At 38.4% G+C, this 18,898-nt stretch overlaps 1 protein-coding gene across 2 annotated transcripts in view; it reads left to right on the top strand.

The window, feature by feature from the left end:
* PTPRN2 (protein tyrosine phosphatase receptor type N2) overlaps nt 1–18,898 on the top strand; it is a 4,238,418-nt gene that overhangs the window by 2,312,209 nt on the left and 1,907,311 nt on the right. For both annotated transcript variants that reach the window (XM_044062029.1, XM_044062028.1), the window contains exon 11: nt 810–889. In XM_044062029.1, coding sequence (XP_043917964.1) covers nt 810–889 — 80 coding nt within the window. The remainder of the gene's footprint in view (nt 1–809; nt 890–18,898) is intronic.

Raw genomic sequence — 18,898 nt, 5'->3', positions numbered from 1 at the left:
GGTAGTAAAACTTGGTGCATCCTCTAGAAAAAGTATTAAAGTTGATAGAACTGTTGCACATTTTTAAGACACTTAGGTCAGCGATAGATTTTCATATGCTGTACCGTGAAATTAATGGGATGGTTAGCTGTTCTTAAAAAGGTGACCTCACTGCAACATACTCTTTCAAATAAACTTATTCTGCATGTTATACAAATTGAACAAAGGTTAAGTAGGTATCTTTCATAAGCATTTATGCCTCTGTATGTGGAAGTGTGGGTTTTAAATATTTATTTCAAATATTTATTTTCTTTTATAATGAGTTAGCCTTGCATTCAGTGTAAACTACCTCTGTCTTTTTATTGTGTTTATATACAGTGCTTTGTCCTTCATTAACCTGTAGAATTTGCTTTTACATACTATACGTGGCACTGGTGGACAGACAAAGAATAAAAATAAAATACATTCTCCCAATTGCTCTTAAGATGTTTTCACTCTGTCTTCAAGCAGTATCTGCCCTTGATTAGTTCTTTGTTAATAGTTCTGTTTAATTAATTCACTGTGTGTTCTGCTGTATAGAAGGGTACAGACTGTGACAAACCAGTGTGTACTGTGACACCATGCATTCCTTTCAGGTACTACCTGCTTCAGTAAAATGTAGACTAAAGGCTTGCATTTTCAAAATGAAATACAGAAATGCACCTTTCTTCTACAACTGCAAAGCACAATTTGTTTACCTCATAGCATAGATGAACTCAATTATATATGTTTTGTCTGCAAAACTTTGCTGTACTCCTATGCTAAAGAGTTTCCACTTTTTATGATTTTAGTGTTCTGGGAGCAGCCGTGACCTTCAAAGTTCGACCTAATTCTCAGAACTTAACTACTGCAGATGTGGCAAATGCAGCAGGTAGGACCGCTTCTTCTTTATCTTCCATTTATTGAAGCGATTACATGAAAAAGCTGTGCACTCTAGAAAATTGACATTTAATGAAGGAGACAGTAGAAGCGCTTGTGGCACATATGGGAAATTAGAGTGTGACATCACAGAGTCACTTAAACCTGCCAGAGACCTCATTGTTTGTAAAGGAACTGGATTACAGAGACAGACTGAGAAAGATGTGGATGTGGTCTAGAATAGCTAAGAGGTCTTTTGTCTTGTTCTAAAGGAAGATAGATGAGTAAAGATTTAGCATTTCGAATGTATTGAATCATGGAGTTATAAATATCGAGCATTGAATGTTAGAGAAATCCAGTGCCAGCCTTTTGGTTAGTTGTAATAGACACATTTCATCCACAGTACTTTTATGTATATAAATGTTCTCCTTTTTACACGCTGTCATATGGGAAGCTTTGCGTTAGTAATTCATTTCACTAGACTTGTTATATGACTTTTTGCCGTCAAAACAGTATATGAAACTTGTCGTATGAGTGCTCTGATGTTCAGAATGATTTCAAAAATGGTCTTTTTTTTCACTTAAGATTTTTCAGCAGCAAAGCATATTGGCCTGAAATGCCAACTTTTCTAATGCATTCTAAGAAACTGATAAATAAAAACTCTGATTATAAAATACAAAATGAGTGTCCTATTGTACAGCAGGTTAAAGGTGAAATGATATTGTTCTGTTTGTAGGGTTTCTTAAGAACATTTCTTATGTAAATAGAGCATTTCTATCTTATTAAAAGTCAGTTCAGCGTACAACATTTGCTTGTAACTGCACTATTTGCATGAAATAATGTTATGACTTCTTTGCTGGAGAAAATAATGCTGTATAGAAAAAGGGATTAAATGGTTGACAGTTCAAATAAAATGCTAATACCTGTTGATATTTTAAATACTGTATGTATGTTTGCCGACTGGATGTGCATTCATTCAGCTTTAGAGAAGCCTGTTTTTGCTGTAGATTTTTAAGCTAATTTTCATATAAGCCTATCACATGAGGAAGATTGTTTACCTAATTTTTGTATAAGCTTATCACATAAATAAAAGCACTGAGATGTTGCACATCTTATTAATAAATAAGAAAATAATTATATGGAATGTGGGATATGAACATTTACAGGAGTTAGACTTCCATGTGTGAATATAAAATGGACAGATGTCATGTTGGAGACAGCGATCTTTCAACACTTCAGCCTCAGCACCCAGAATGCTTTTACCCTCCTCACCTTCCATTCTAGCATGAAGACACTTAAATAAGACAGGTGGAAGCTGCACTGAACACTGATTGCACAACTGCCATTTGTAACTGTATCCATATCAAATACAGCTTTACATGGATTTACATGGATTTAAACCGTCAGTGCTGTGATATAGTAGTATTTGTACTATTTAGATAAAAGATGATACCCTTACCAAGAGGGAACATGTGGGTTAATGCTGTGTTACTTAATCAAATGCCACATTTCTCTACTTTCATTAATTTACTATATCTGGTATGCAAATGTGGATAACACTGAAAAAAATCTTAACAGTTTTGGAAACAGTATTTTATTAATTTCCATTTGTTTCCACTGCTTGGAGGATTGCATGGATGGTATCATATATAATGATATATAACACCACCTACCATTTACATTCTGACTAAACTCTCATAGCTGAAAAGCATATTCTCATGTTGTCAGAATTATATGGTAGAAGTATTGAAAGCTGTACTAGTCACCCAAGTGCTTGTTATACTTAATACTCAATGATACTGTGCCATGTATACAAAGAGCTGTATGATGCACTCATCCTCGCCTGTGTGCATGTCATACTATCTTATATTAGGTTCATAGGTGTGTACAAGGCCAATGGCTGTGGGGCCTTTACAAGCCTAGCCATAGGATTACCCTGGCATTGTGCCACTCGACCTTAGTTCCTAGTGCCTCTTTTGAGTAGAGCCACTGGAGTGATCCCAGGGGTGAATTTTCTATTTCCCGACCACTCATCAAGATTTGTCTTGAAGAGGGCCAGTGAGGTGCTCTGTTTGACATCTATAGAAAGTCTATTCCATAGCACGGGCAGTCTCTGGGTTATGAACCTGCCCCTCCAGCATGTTCTGTTGATTGTGGTAATGAGGTTGAGGTCTCTGGAGCATGTGGTGTGGAGAGATTTGGATTTCTTTAGATGTAGCATTTCTAATAGAGCTGGGTCGGACATGGCTTTGTAACTCAAGCAGAGATCGCCACTAAGTAGGCGATATGAGACAGAGACTAGTTGGAGTTTTTTTAATCTGTCCATATAGGACAAGTGTTTAAGGCATATGATCCTCTTTGTGAGGTACTTTTGCGGCCTCTCCAGTTGTTGCAGGTGTCTAGTGAGGTACATGCCAAATGGGGCATTGTACTCAATGATTGGCCTAATGAGGAAAGAGTAGTGGGAGGCAATGACCTCTTTCTTCCTGGATGCAAAACCCTTAGTAATGAGATGTGCCACATAGAAGGACTTTCTGACCACAGTGGCAATGTGGTGGTCAAAGGAGAGGTTGCTGTCAACCTGTGTTCCCAGATCTCTTGTAATGCCTTTTGTGTTTGGTGGACTACCATTGATGTGATAATTCATACAAACCAGTTTTTTTCTGAAGGAGATGATGACACATTTTTTGGCATTGAGCTTAAGGCCATGGTTCTGACACCAGTCGTTGGTCTCAGTGAGGCCTTTCTGTAGGATGTCAACATCACTTGGGGAGTTAATAATAGCTCCCAACTTGCAGTCATCTGCAAACTTTGTCAGCCAGAGTCCCTTAGTGTTGGCCTGGACTTCAGAGAAGTAGATACCAAACAGGAGAGGACCCAGGACCAATCCCTGTGTGACTGCACTCATGACTGGTCGACAGTGTGACTTGGAGTCAGCTGCTTTCACACTGTGGGTTCTATCTGTGAGCCAGTTTGCAATCCAGCTAGTGTTATAGGGGTTGATGCCTAGTTTAGTGAGTTTGTCTATGATTCCTGAGTAGGGAATGGCATCAAAGGCCTTGGCCAGATCAAGGTAGGCTGTATGAACCACCTTGCCTTCATCCACAGCTCTGGTGACTGACTCAAAGACATCGACCAGGTTGAGCAGGCATGATCTAACCTTTACAAAACCAAACTGTGTGAAATCCAGAGTTTGGAGATTCCCCATATCCTTGTTTACTAGGTCCATGATAAGCAAGTGCATTTTGAGATTTAGACTTCTAGCATTGAGCAGCATGACTCTCAGATTGCATTTGTTTGTAGCTGTTACAGTGGTAATTTGCTCTTTGGAACACCACCTAAAAAAGGCATTATAGGGGTGGCAAGAGCCTTGGTCAGTATCCGGAAGCCCAGGGGTGACAGATGCGTGCCATCTCTGGCAAAGCATCGAGGTCTGTCAATCATGTCATCCCAGGCAGACAGATACTGGATCCCCTTAGAATGACACCAGAAACTTAGCCAATATTCATGGAGGTTGTTGTATGTCTAAGAGTAGAATGGCATTATGGTATACTCTGGTACAGTCATGCATTAGAGGTACGACTGTACTACATTGTGTAGTCATACACTGTAGCACAGCTGTGCATTTGAGGTATTGAATCATGGTCTATATAATAAAAGAAGTACTGCAGGTAAGGTGTTCTATATGTTTTCTGTAATCCAGGTAATTCAAATTTGTGCACAGGTTGTCATCAGCATTGTCATCAAACCCCTTTAACCATTTTTTCTACATGTTGTTGGGATAGCATGTCACTTGTCACCATCTCTCTCAATTTGATGCCTCGCACCTACCTTCTTTCACAGTCATCTCTGACTATTACAGGTCTTCCCTCATGCAGTCCATCCATCTCTTTGCTGTACACCCTCATGTCCTCTTGCTTTCTTCTGATCACTTCCAAATATTTTTCATAAATCATCTTCTGCTTCCTGAACATGTACCCAAGACACTGTAATCTTTTCTCTTTGGCCTTCTGTGCAAATGGAGATACTTTGGCTTTTGCTCTCATTCTACCATCCATCTCAGAAAGTTCATTTGCATCACCTCTGGAAGTACTCATCACTCCAGTGTTCTGTACACTTTACTTTGTAGCTTCTTTGGCATTCTTCTGTCACACACTACCCCTGAACCTCTGTGTCACTTGGCAGTATCACCTCTGATTCTAGCTTTAATCTCCTCATTCAGACTTGACTTCTCCTCAGACAACCCTCTGGGATATCTGAAGCCCTTAACCTGTTACTTTATTTTCCCTTCTGTATCAGTTTTCACCTTCTTCTGATTTCTCCCATTTGCTGCTATGATAAATATCTTGCCTGTATTTAGTTTCATCCAATGTGCTTTCAGTTTTTCATTCCATTCCTCTGTCATTTGCTGAAGTTCCTGTGTAGAGTCTGCGTTTAATTCCACATCTTCTGCATACAGCAGCTTTGTTGATGGGTCCCTTCTAAGCTATTGCTAATGTAGTAAAAAGTATTTACACCAGTGGACTCAGAGTTGAACCCTGATGTATATGTGTTTGTACTGGGAACCCCTCTGCAAATCTCTGCACTGTTAATACTTGTGTCATTGGGTCCCTGTACATAGCCTGCACTAATTCTACCAATGTTTCCAGGACTTCAAGCCATCACATGACTGCCCAAATAAGCTTTCTTGTGACCTTGCCATATGCTTTCTCTAGGTCTGAGAATGCCCAGTTCATCTACAGCATCTTCTCCATTATTACTGCTAGGCTTTATGGCAGGTGCATAGTTTTGTAGGCCTCTACCACCAGAAGCATGGGTCCATGGCATAGGTAAGAGCAGCCAAATTCTCAGTTCAGTCCTTAATTCACTTATCACTGGACATACCAATGTCCATTTTTGTAGACATTAGTCAGCATGACCAGATCTCCTAGACCAATTTTTATGCCATGGCCTGGTTATCACTGAGAAAGCACACAGTCTGTGATCCATGTTCTCCTACCTAGAGGGTACTGAGCCCCAAAGCTGATGCCTGAAATGGTTGTCTACACAAATCTTCCCCTTATAGACACCACATAGAGTCTGTGCTGCTGTTTATGGCTCCATTCAATTTTGGGTGCACTCGATTAGCATCTCTCTCAAGTGTGAGGGTGAAACACCTAGTATGTGTTTGGCAAAAGAATGGAACTCCCAACTGACATTGGCAGAATGTTTAAATTTCATAGATGTGTTGGCCATATTTTGGAATTGCACTGTATATCCTGTGTTGGTGAAGTACACATGAGAAACCTTTTAGACAATATACATGGATGCATAACATACACACCTACTATTTTCTCAATGTTTCCCATGTCATTTCTCAGTTGTTTATGTCTAAATGTTTCTTCTTAGTTTAATTTTATTTATTTTGTTTTTCTGTTTTTACCAGGCAAATGGCCTGGGACTCAGACCATTTTCAGCCATAATCTGCAGCCCAGTGAAGGGTAGTATAACAGCAGAAGTATTGCAATTAGTTATTATCCACAGAGGTTACACAGTTACATCCACAAGCTGCAAAGAAGCTGATGGTTGTAAAGTTAATGCATAACAGCAATATATACGATCTGTAATTCACCTCAAAATGTAAAAGCAAACAAATATACCAGTGTATATATATATATATATATATATATATATATATATATATATATACTTGTTATGTTTAAAATGCATGCATTTACAGCATAAACAGGATTATAGTGTATACCTTAGGGGTTTGTCATTTAACATTTGTTGACTAGGAAAGTCTGACTAGCACAGAGCCTATTATCAGCGGAGGCATGGGGAGAAATGCTTCAGATGTTATCCTCACTTCATAAGTATCACAGTCGTAAGTTGTGTGTTATCCATTTTCTCTGGTATTTGCATTTGACCTTGGCAAAAAGGTACTCGAGTTTAGTCTGAAGTCTTTGTAGGTATTTCTAATTTCTAATTTTGTATGGAATGGATTCACAGAGGTTGGTTCAGTGTTTAAGGAAGCTCACTATAAATTGCTAGTCAGAAAGGTGTCCTGGTTAATGAAAAAGCAGTGTCTGTGTTGTCTCTAAGGAAATAAGTAGATACTTCACTTTATGTTTGGAGTGTAAAGGTGGACATTGTTGGACACCATTTTGAATATCATTGCGATAAGTAGCAGTGCTACTCTGCTTCTCACAGGTAAGTAGTAATATGTTTTCAGAAATGCCAATGGCGGGTCTCAGATTCTTCTAAAAATATAAATCTGGATACATTATTAACCATTTTTTAGAATCTGATTTTTATTTCTAACCAAGTGAAGAGTTATTTATTGGTAGCACATATTTAAGATTTGGCAGAATTGCAATTTTAGTGAGGGATTTTCTGGGTTCAGTTTTTGTAAAGGTTGATCCTTTACATCATATATATCTTTTGGTCAGTTACTTTGTCTCCTGATGTTTCTGTGTATCTGCTAAAAGAAGATTACAGGTCAAGGAGAAGGCATATATATTTTATGCTGAAAAACATGGTTAATGACATTATTTACACAGTCTTTTAAATGAATTGACAAGGCAGTAGCTTGCATTTGTATTGTTCCAAAAGCTGTGTCTGCTGATTTACTGTGATTTATTAATAACTGTATTACCCTACTGGTTCCCATTATTTAATTTGAGTAGACTACATTTACTGTGACTCTTCGAATGTTACTGCATAGGAAATGCTTTACCAGTGCAACAATAAAATAAGGAACCATTCCAAGTTGAAATATTTCACTAACCAAATGTGCTCCTTGCCATTTTTCCTGGTAAAGTTTCTTACCTTTTTTCTGATGTAATACTCCAGTTATCCAATCTAATAATTCAAGCAGATTTATCTGTCACAACCTTTGTGTTAAAAATTTGCATGACCTTGTGTCTTCTGCATAGCTAACTTCCAAACTATTCTGAAATTCTTGTCTCCAGTATTGATTCCTTGGGTTTCTCTTCAGTGGAGGACAAACTGACAGCGTAATAGTTTCTAGCACATCTGTTATCTTGAGTAGTGTTGTAAACACATATAATTTCTTACAGTTTTTGGCAAATTTACAGTTAGCTCTTGATTTTTTTAAATAATAACTGCTGTTTCTATCAGCGGCTTCCTCATTTATCTTAGAATCTGAAGGTGAATCTCACCAGACATTGTTGTATTAGTATACTTTTAGCTGTATGGGGTAAATCTCCTTTATCCTTCTTTTTGTGTATTATGCATAAGTATTCTTTGAGTGATTCCACATGCAAAATGGGAAAAGAGGTTGAGGATTGATGGATTCTTTTAGCAGTCCTTCTATTTCACTGTTGTTTTCTGGCAACCCTTATACTCTCTATAGCTTTACTGCCCCTATTTCTTTGTTTTGTTTTTCTCTTATGCATCTGCAAGTGTTTGTAACTTCTTGACTGAAAGGCTTATCTTTCTCTCATTGTTGGCAAACAACATTTGCAGTGCCACTGTGAGTAATGCAGAATATGTACACTGTAGAGAGACAGGGTATAAACATATCAGAACTTGAAGAGCCGATGATTGCTTATAATATATGTGTCTTAGGATTCTGTATGCTGCATGTTATGGCTATATTCAACGATGAAGTAATTAGCTGTTAATACTAGGTGTTGTCCACATTTTTAGACCTTTGTGCAGACATGAATTCTATAAATCAATGGTTTGAGATAATTAGAGCAGTTTGACTGATATTTTGCAACTGTGTAGTGAAGGATTTAAGATGATCTGTGTGTACTGAAGGGAATGTTTACAAATGGCCATGTAAGTGACAATACAGTTTAAACTTATTTCAACCAAGATCAGTTCCATAAGCTTAGAAAATATTTTTGAGGTGAAGAAATTAGATTTGTAAATTTTTCAAAATGAGACAAACCCTCTGGACCTCTCAAGTAACAAAATGGTTCCATCAACAGACGTGGAGACTGCTCACTTGTAATAAATAGTGTATCTTGCTTAGAACTGTTCCCTGTTCCAAGGATGGAGGACTTGTTTTATTTCTTAACTGAAATTAAACAGTTTTCAAAGAGTGATACATACTCTCAAATTGTTGCCAGATGAATAGTCTAAACGATATCTGACTACAATACAGACATGTGGGTTTTGATAGATATAACAGACTTCTTGTTATGTGCTACATTTCAAAGGGGTAGTGGGAAGATGAAGGTGTCACTGATGCCACACTTTATTGTGTTGTTATATTACCAAAGAGTAGTACAAAACAAGATAATTTGCATGCTCATGGCATTGTATGTATGCACAATGCTGTCTTATTCTTAGTAAGTGCAAAAGGAGAATCTTTGAGATAGGCAGTAAAGCATTATAACTAGATCATAGGTTAGAGGTCATTGAACTGCATCCACTCCAGTTACCAAGCTAGAAAATGTAACTGGGCTGGAAGGTTTCTTGGCAATGTTAAACTGTAGTAAAATGTTTTTAATATTGTTAGTTGTTTTAAGTATTTTACACATGTGCTAAACTTTCATTGTGAGTTCATACAAGTCAGAACTTTTAATGTTTTTAAAGAGATGCTTTAGGTATCTAATGTGTATTGCAATTCCACCAAACCCTTAATCCTGTTGTTTAGCATATCCCCATATGTCATTCATGTAGTATTTTAACATAAATTAACAGATTTATAAAAGATATATACTGGATGTGTATATGCAACCTTAATTTCTTACAGAAAATAATTACTTCCAACAAGAAAATGTATTACAGTGATTTCTATAATAAGGACACTTCAAGACAACTATATGTATAGGAGCAAATGTACCATTAAGTTAGGAGAAGTTAGAAAACATATCAGTCATTTTTTTATAATGAGCTGTAAACTATGCCACAAAGTTGTTTCCAAGAATTATAGGATGCTTCATACTGATGAGAGCATATCAGTGTGAATAAATTTATATTATAGGCAAAGACCATGGTAATGCTCATATTTAAGCGGAGTAGCCCTTTCTCGGAATGATAAGAGTTTTCATTTAGAAGAGAAATACTGATGCTTTTAGATTATTTTGGCATTGTTCAAGTGAGTGCTATGTGAATTTAATACTGGACCATAATGCCTCTCTGATATCAAGAACTCAAATACTGTTTTATGAGAGGTTTTCCTGGATAGCACTGAATTCACACAGTTTGCACTTGGGAAAGCTGAATTTTGTGCAAAGGATGGTTATGTATTATTGGCAATCGATCATAAGTCCACTGAGAAAAATAATGCTGTTGCTGTTGTGTGAGTGCTATCCAGCTATTACCTATATAAAACATTTGGCAAGAAATTGAGGAAAATGTTTTCTTAAACCTGAGCAGATGTCCCCCAGAGAAAGGCAGATTTATGCATCACTACAGACAAATATTTGCAGATAGGAAATAGTTAGTCCTACTAAATGTCTCTTGGAAACTTGCTACTGTACAACTAATGCACTTACCAGCTGTTATCATTCCTCAATTTTGTACCCTAACTGTGGAGGTATATTTATATTTGCTGTAAATTATTTGGTATTTTGTATTTATTTATTTATTTATTTATTTGTTTCTTTATTACTTATACGTAGCTTTACTAATGCTTCCATTTCTTTAAAGCTTCTTCTTTTACTTCTTAAGTGTCTCTGCTTGCAAAAAATCAGATTTTCAGCCACTAGAGGGAACTGAAAGCTTCCTTAGAAAATGAGGAAAACCTGTTACTTTTCCAGCCAGCACAACAGTACCTGTTGCCTTTTTGCCTCTGAAGACCTTCATATATGTGTACAAATGCTTATGTATGAATGGGATGCTGTGAGGAGTATGCTAGCTAGAACACAGTGCTGTCTCTCTCAGCTTCTTAAGTCAGCACTGCAAACATTGTTGCACTGCAAATTGGGAGTTCTTCCCATGAAGCTGCTTTATATGAAACAAAATATATAACATAAATATAACAAAGAAACTTTTTAATCAGAAATAAATCTGAACTTGTTAGCAAGTATGGAAAATCTGACACCGTGCAGTCAAGTACCCCTCTGCAGTTCTAACATACAAATGCAAAAGAAAATATGCATCATTCTCTTTGCATCATAAGCTAGCCAAAACGGCATTAAAAAGTGATAGGAAAGATGCACCCATAAAGAACACTCTTACTGCACATTACTTTGTCATAAAGAACACTCTTACTGCACATTACTTTGTCTGTTTTTCATTGTGCCATGACCAATACTTGGAATGAAAGTAGTTTTAATGATATCTGAGTAAAGTAGGGATGTACGAGGTATAGCTCTTAGAATACCTCAAAATTATTATTTTAGAATAGTCTGTAGTATATTATTACTTGAAAATAACTATTTCTTAAAATGTTTTAAACATATATTCAGAGTACTGGTAGTATAAGGCTAATAAACAATGTGAATTCACCTACTAAAAATCACACATTTTAGTATCACACCTTCTCAAATGAAATGTTTCTGAAGACCTATTTTACTGTAATTTCCACATAGGTTAAAATGAAGATGGTGTATTGTATCTTATGAGAATGATTAGTACACAACAGCTCTGGCAGGAAATGGCTTTTATTTCTTTTCCTGGTGCAAAGTCTATTTCATGACTGATATTCTAAACAATAGAGGTGACATTCTAAAACAGAAAAAGATTCAGACATTTTAATGTGCAAATAGATTTACCTTCTAAAGACAATTGTTTGCTACCACCCTTGTCAGTATTCCTTTTAAAATGATTCAAATAATTTACTATGGTCTTACCCCTCCAATAGGTAAATACAGAAATGGGCTAAGGTAAGCCATTGGTTGGGTGTTTCGCCTGTGGAAATTGCTCAGCATGTAAATTTATGGTTAAAACCAAAGAATTATCATCTGCCAACACCCCTTGTGTTTTTGATATTCGGTGCTTTGCTAACTGTGTTTTGGAATGGGCAATATATTTGGTAGAATATTCCTATAAAGCATTTTATGTGGGAGAAACTTCCAGACAATTTAAATCTCGGATATATCAGCATATGAGTGATGTACAAAACAAACAAATGTCAAATGCTGTATATAAACATGTGACTGTACATTCTACAGCTAAATATAGATTTACAATAATTGATCGAATAAATGTTAGTAGTTGTAATAAAATGGGATGGCATAGTTTGTTAAATAAAAAATAATGTAATTAGATAAACTTGGGACATTGCTTTCTCCTGGCCTCAATGACATGTACTAATTGTTTTATTGGAGGGAGTTTATATATAAAGAGATGAAGGAATGTTTGCATTTGTGTAACCAGCACTGAAGAAGGCTTTGCCGAAACTGGTATTCTGGTGTTTTTGTTTGTTTTGCAACATTCTCTTTAAATAAAATGATTTTTACACTGCTGCTGGTGCTGGCCATTTTTTTCTTACTGAGTATTCTAGGCACATTCCATGACTAATAAAGAAGTCCAAACGCAATTCATCATGGTTTCAACATTGTCTAAGAATGATGAATACTCCAAGCAACATGTTTCCTCTGTGCAACCTGCAGTCATGTTGAGGTGATCCTGTCACTCACTAGTAAAAACACCAGTTGAACAAAATCCACATCTTTTTCCAGAACCATGGGTGTGAATAGTGGTACTTTTCAGTGCCTCACATAAGCTCCAGGTTCTTCCCCCAACAGAGGTATGACATTCTTTGACCCAAGAAACAGTTTCCCTTGCTAGAGTATTGTCTGTCTTAATCCAACCTGGTCTGGCCTGCTGTTTGTTTTTTTTTTTCACCTGCCCACTACCCTTTGCCTCACCTTACCAATGTCCTTGGCATTGTGGATTGTGATTCCAGTTGGGCCATGTGGGTCTTATGGCCAACATGCATCACTGGTAAACAGCATTGCCAGGACTGGCTTTAGAGTTGACGGTAAGCTGTCAGATTAAAGAAAGAGACTTTCCGTGTAATAATGACAGGGAGATTTTCAATTTTGTCTGAGAGGTACAAGCAATCCATGGAAGGATCACCTACAGAGGTCACAAAGAGAAGAACCAGTTGTGGGTGGAGTTTGGGGAAGCCACATAAAATGACTTTTGTGTAAAGAGTTTCTGTAAAATGATCCAGTAACTCAAGAAGGGAGGGGGAAATAAGATATCATTCTGACCGTTCTCAGCAGTAATAAAGAAATGCTAACATCCATTGGGAACATTGCTGAAAGGTAGAACACAACTTTGTGCAACTCCCGAGGGCAATAGATATGCCTTCTTCTGAGGATACAGACATAAATTGTCGAACTGGATCCATTTTAGTGGAAAATATGACTGTGGTGATTAAGAATGCCTACTGTGGCAAAATGGTGGAAGTGGATGAGATCCAACAAGAAATGTTGAAGATACCAAGCATTGTTGGGGTGTCATTGATAATGCCCCTTTCCAATGTTACATGAAAGATTGGGAAAGTGCCTTTGGACTGGCAAACTGGAGTAATTAACACTATTTTCAGAAGGTGTGAGAGGAAAATATGCTTCAGTTACAGAGCTATCTCACCTCTCATCTCCCCGAGAAAGCATGTGCCACAGTGTTAATAAGGAGATAAGGAGGCTTTAATTATTTAGAAACAGTAGATATTCTATCTCCTATGGAAGAGTATACCAACTCTTCATCTTTGCAATGATATTGGGAGGTAGTACTTTCAATATGTGCTTTGTGGACTTGGGGAAAAGCATGTATCTGTGTAGCCCAGAAAGTCCTGTAGGAAATAGTACAATCACATTGGGTCTTAGGACCATTGCTGCAAGGCAGTCAGTCCCTACAGATAAGGAGTGATAGTTTTGTCTGAATTCTCTGGATAAATTTAAACCCATTTAAGGTGTGTGTATCCCAAATATGTTTGTCTTTTCTATCCTCCTGTTTGTGATTTTCATTGACAATGCATAAAGGTACAGCTAATAGGTTCATAGGTATGTAGTAGGCTAACTTTTCTTGTGGACCATTTTAAGACAGTCAATTTCCCTGCAAGGTGAGAATCAAACCTGATACCTTTTGTCTGTTAGGTTAAGCCCTTAACCATTATTCAAACCCTCCTGTAATTGTGTGTGTGTGTGTCTTTCGGCTTTTCCCGGTTAGGGTTCACCACAGCGGAACTCTGGTCTTCTAATGATTGGCAGTAGATTTTTACGTGCCAAGTTGCCAACCCTGACACACAACCTTCAACGAAGGTACGCCCATTCACGCATGTCTCCACACAGAAGATGCTTTAGCTGAGAATCGAACAGGACAACATCTTACTGTGAGTCGACAACGCTACCGCAGCACCACCACTGCAGCTAATAACTGGAAATAACCTGTTTGAGGATGTAAGAGGAGTGTTTGGGCAGAGAAGAATAATATGCTGACAAATGCACCAAAAACTAAGCATATGAGATTTGGGAGATATGAACTGAAAGGTAAATATTTAATACAGCACACAGTGATTGAAACTGTAGATGCATTTAGGGACCTGGGTATATGGGTAGATTAAGCTTTGAGTTTTTCTAATCATATCAACCAATTGATTAATGATAGTTATAGAAATATAGGTTGTATAAAAAGATGTATAAAGTCTAAGAAATCAGAAATGATAAAGTCATTGTTAGTTACATTTGACTCAAACTTGAGTATGGAATAACAATATGGGAACCCTATAAGAAAACAAGCATGAGTAAACTGGAAATAGTACAATGGAAATAGACCAAGGGCATCCATGGATGTGAAAATTTAAGTTATTATGAAAGACTAAAATATCTGAACTTGTACAGTGTCTCATAGATATCTAAGAGGAGATCTTATTCAAGTATATAGGGCATTTAGAGACAACTATCTCTGGGAATGTTTGTGGTTATCAAAAAGTGCTAGAGAATCATCAGACAACCTGTGTAGAAGATTCTAGAGGAATGAGAAGTGTACTACTAATGGAGAAATGATAAATCAGCAAGCAAAGTAGAATAGTATTGCTAGAATTTAAATCATCCTGAAGTCTTGGTAAGTACCTTCATGAAGTGGACCCTATTTTTTACAAAATCTCACTAAGATGACACTGATATATAGACTGTATTTTATATAGCATATGTCATGTATGGGTCTATATTAAAATAGCGAAACCTCATTTACGCGAATACCTAAACGCCGACACATAAATAGCGAACTGCAAAAACACTGAATATCTTGAAGCGCAAAATTCAAAATATCGAATTGTCATAGTTGGCCCTTATCTGGTATAGCTCCCTAACATAATTGTGCAATAGTTACGGACCTTAAGGTTAGGTGCGGGTTAAGGTAAGTGCATACATAATAATACATGCAACCTTTACTTTAGGGTTAGGAGTAGGGTTATGTTAAGTGTATGTATAGTAATATAGTTGTGTATCTGAATTTATACGTAAATTATACTTTTTACAGTAGTTGGGTGTTGTTTGTTTATAGATTAGATACATTTATGTGTAGTGAATATTTGATTAGGATATGGGATATATGGTGAAGTGTAGATATGGGGAAGTGTGGATTATTTATTGTGTTTGGGTAGGTAGTACATAGCGGGGGGTGGGGTTGACCAACTATAGCAATTTGTTATTTTGAATTTCGCGCTTCAGGACGTTCAGTGTTTTCGCAGTTTGCTATTTATGTGTCGACATTTAGGTATTCGCATAAGTGAGGTTTCATTATTTTAATATAGACCCATCATGGACAGTAGTAGGTTAAAAAATAAAAAAGGTAGCTGAGTGCAGAAGACCCAGGATAAAAAAGTATGCAATCCTGGTAGGTACACTGGTGCCAGAAATGGAAAAAAATTATAGTATAGAATCCTCAAGCCATGGAAACAATCTTACAATGAAGCCAGGCCAGGTCCAGGAGGAGGATGGCCCCCCATTGTAGAAGGAAGTAGTGGTCCCCAAAACTCACAAAAATTAATAGGCCAGAAAAGAGCCATAAAGACAAGAGAGTGGACTATTGAGGATAAATGAAGTTTGGAACAGATGAATTTGTCACGGGACGACCTTGGTATGAATTGAGTGGGGAGGGGGCTGGATGTAGGGAGATAGATAAGTTAGGTTGTGTGGGCAGGGATTGGGTAGGAAAGAGTTAATTAAGTTGGGAGCTGAGGGAGGAAGTGAGGTAAGGTGTAGGGGTGGGTCTTAGGGGGGTTTTGAAGGGGAAACTGGTATGAGTAACATATTTTGGTGTGGTCGTGTTGAAGCAGGATCACGTCCTCATGACCTGAGGTGTTAGTAAGGTAGGCCTTGGGTAGTGCTAGATGGTGAGGTGAGTACAGTTATGGGTTATATATATATATATATATATATATATATATATATATATATATATATATATTTTTGTTTTTTTTTTTTTTTTTTTGTAGATTATGGTGGGTTGATGGAAAGGCATATATTTACAGGGTTGCAGTTTCAGGCTATGATCTGTGTGTCTGTATTGTTGTAGATATGTATTGTAGACATTTTACAGGGGTAGTTTAGGGAGATCAGTGTTTTATATCATGGTCGGGAGCAGTGTGGGTTTCTTTATTTCTTGTAGGTTATTAGTTTGAGTTTTCATGGTTTCTTTCTTTCTTGTAGTTGTGTCCATGGTGGTTTAGTGGTTATTTGTCTACTTATAGGGCTTCTTTCTTCATATTTGGGTTCCATTGTGGTTTAGTGGCTTATTCATCTGGGCTTGTGCATTTTCTTGTCTTTTTGTTTGGTTTTGGTTGTTCCATGGTGGTTTAGTGGATTTTCACTTTGTCGGTTTTAGATGGCTGTTTGTGTTCCTGGTGGCGTAGGATTATTTGCGGGCTTGTACAGTTGGTTGCGGCTGGGTGCACATGCGCAGTAGTGCTAGTGTGGCCAGCTGCTTAAAAGGGAAAAAAAATAAATAAATAAAAGGAATGGAATGGAATGAAAATGGCTTGCCTTGTTAGTGTGCAGAGGAGAGTGTCACTCATTCTGGTTGTTGGCTAGGCGTGCTGTTTGTCTCCTCAAGTGCAGCAGGTAAGTGCTGATGTTGGGGTGTTGGGGTTGGTAATGTCTGGTTTCTGTTTCCCTGGTGGCTGTGGTGTCTGTGTGGGGTTTGTGTGGATGGTTTTCATTTCCTTGGTGGCTAGTGGCGGCTTTGTGGGTTTTGTGTGGATGGTTTTGTTTCCCTGGTGGCTAGTGGCGTCTTTGTGAGGTTTGTGTGGGTGGTTTCATTTCTCTGGTGGCTAGTGGTATGTCCTCGGGACTTGGGGGAGTGTGGTGGTGTTGTTGGATGTTGTACCCCTTGTGGTTAGTGGTTTCTGGGCCAAAGTTAAGCCGTTGCTGCTTTCCGCGGTTGAGAGGATAGTGCACGCATGTGCGGTAGTGTCGGCAATAATGGATTGCCTTTCTAGTAATAAAAAAAAAAGGCACTAAAGTGAAATAGCTAGCGTGAATGGGAAGGCAGGGAGATCAGGTTAGGTTCTTTAGTAGGGTTTGGGTGTGTGAGGAGGTTGGCAAATGGTGGGCAGCTGGTCATCATAGTGCAGGCAGGGTTGCAGTTTGACATGCAGACGTGCATGGTTCAAGTCCCAAGACGGCCAACTTAGGTTAGAGTGCATTTGCTTTTTTTTTTTCTGATTTAGAGCAGGTAGTTAGGGGGGATTAGTTAGTCCAGGGTAGAGGTTTAGAAGATAGGTGATAGGCATAATGATTTTTAGGAATTATGTGTTCAATTTGTTTGCAGGTACTGGTTAGTGCTAGCAAGCATTTCTTTATGGGTTGTGTTAACAACAATTTCTCTTTTGTCTCTTTAGGTTATCATGGCTGAAGTGTTGAGACAGAGGTGGGCCAGTATTGTGGTGCAGGCTGAGGACCTCTTCAAGGACATTTCTACTGAAGTTCCATCAACTAGTGCCCAGGATCCGAAAACTCGACGGAAGAGGCAGACAGTGCCTGCAACCCGGGGGTTGAGGGCGAAAAGAGCCAGACAGTCAGCATCGGAAGATGTGGCAATGGAGGTTGGGACCCACTGGTGGCCCCTTCATCTTCTGCAGGTAATTCTTTATCAGGTCTGACATGGAGTGGGGAGATAGCGGCAGCTATGGGGGGGTGCCAGGGTGCAGTAAGGGAGGTCCAAGGTGAGTTAGCGGGTAGGGGTTTCGATGCATTGGTTGATTGTGAGGGGGTTTTTGATAATACTCTATCATTACTTGATCCAAATTTGGGGTCTGACTTAGATGTTATGCGGTCTGATTTTGGGTCGCAGCTGAGGGGATTGGTTGGTGACACAGGCCTTACATCAGGAAGGGGCTCCCGTTGTTTTGACTCCCCACATATCTTTGGTGTTAAAGGAGAAGATTTGGAAAGGAGAATTTGTTGATATTTTTGAATTGCTTGATGCTGATTGGGTTCAACAATTGACAGAGGCAGAGTCGGCTAATGGGAAGGACCTTTTGGCGGCATTGGCGACCATAGGTTGCAGAAGGGTAGGTAGGTTTCGGCCTAGGTCATGGGATAATTGGGTCCTTGGTTTTATATACTACATGGCGGTTTGGTTGAAGAGAGATACTTTCCTGGCTCTTCCACTTTTGGCCTATTTTTTTGACTATCAGGGAAGCACAGAGGCTGCGCCAGGCTATGCATGGTTTTGGTATGATCAGAAGTTTTGTAAGCAAAAGGCAGTGGATAAATCCATGCAGTGTGGGGTTAGCCACCTGGACATTTGGCTTTCTACCATGATGGACACTAGTGTATGGAGTAGTAGATTGGCTCAACCAATTGGAGGGGTGTTCTGGGATATGTTGGGCATTTAATGCAGGGAAGTGTTCTTGGGTAGGTTGTACATTTTCCCATATTTGCTCTAAGTGTATGGGAGCTCATGCTGTTACACAATGTGGAGGGATGGGGGCCCTGTTGGACAGACATCTTATTCTGTGGGTCCTAGAGGTTGAGTTGGCGAGGCTGGGGTAATTTTCAGGGGCAAAGGGGGGTCTTTTCGTGGAGTTAGGGGGCAACCGGGGGACTCATTCCCCTGTTAAGGTCCAGAATTTAGAGTCGTTCTTGGCCCATTATCCGCTGCC

Source organism: Protopterus annectens, chromosome 2.part1 (assembly GCF_019279795.1).
Source record: "Protopterus annectens isolate FY-2018-M chromosome 2.part1, PAN1.0, whole genome shotgun sequence".
Lineage (NCBI taxonomy): Eukaryota > Metazoa > Chordata > Ceratodontiformes > Protopteridae > Protopterus > Protopterus annectens.
This window is presented reverse-complemented; position numbering and strand designations above follow the sequence as displayed.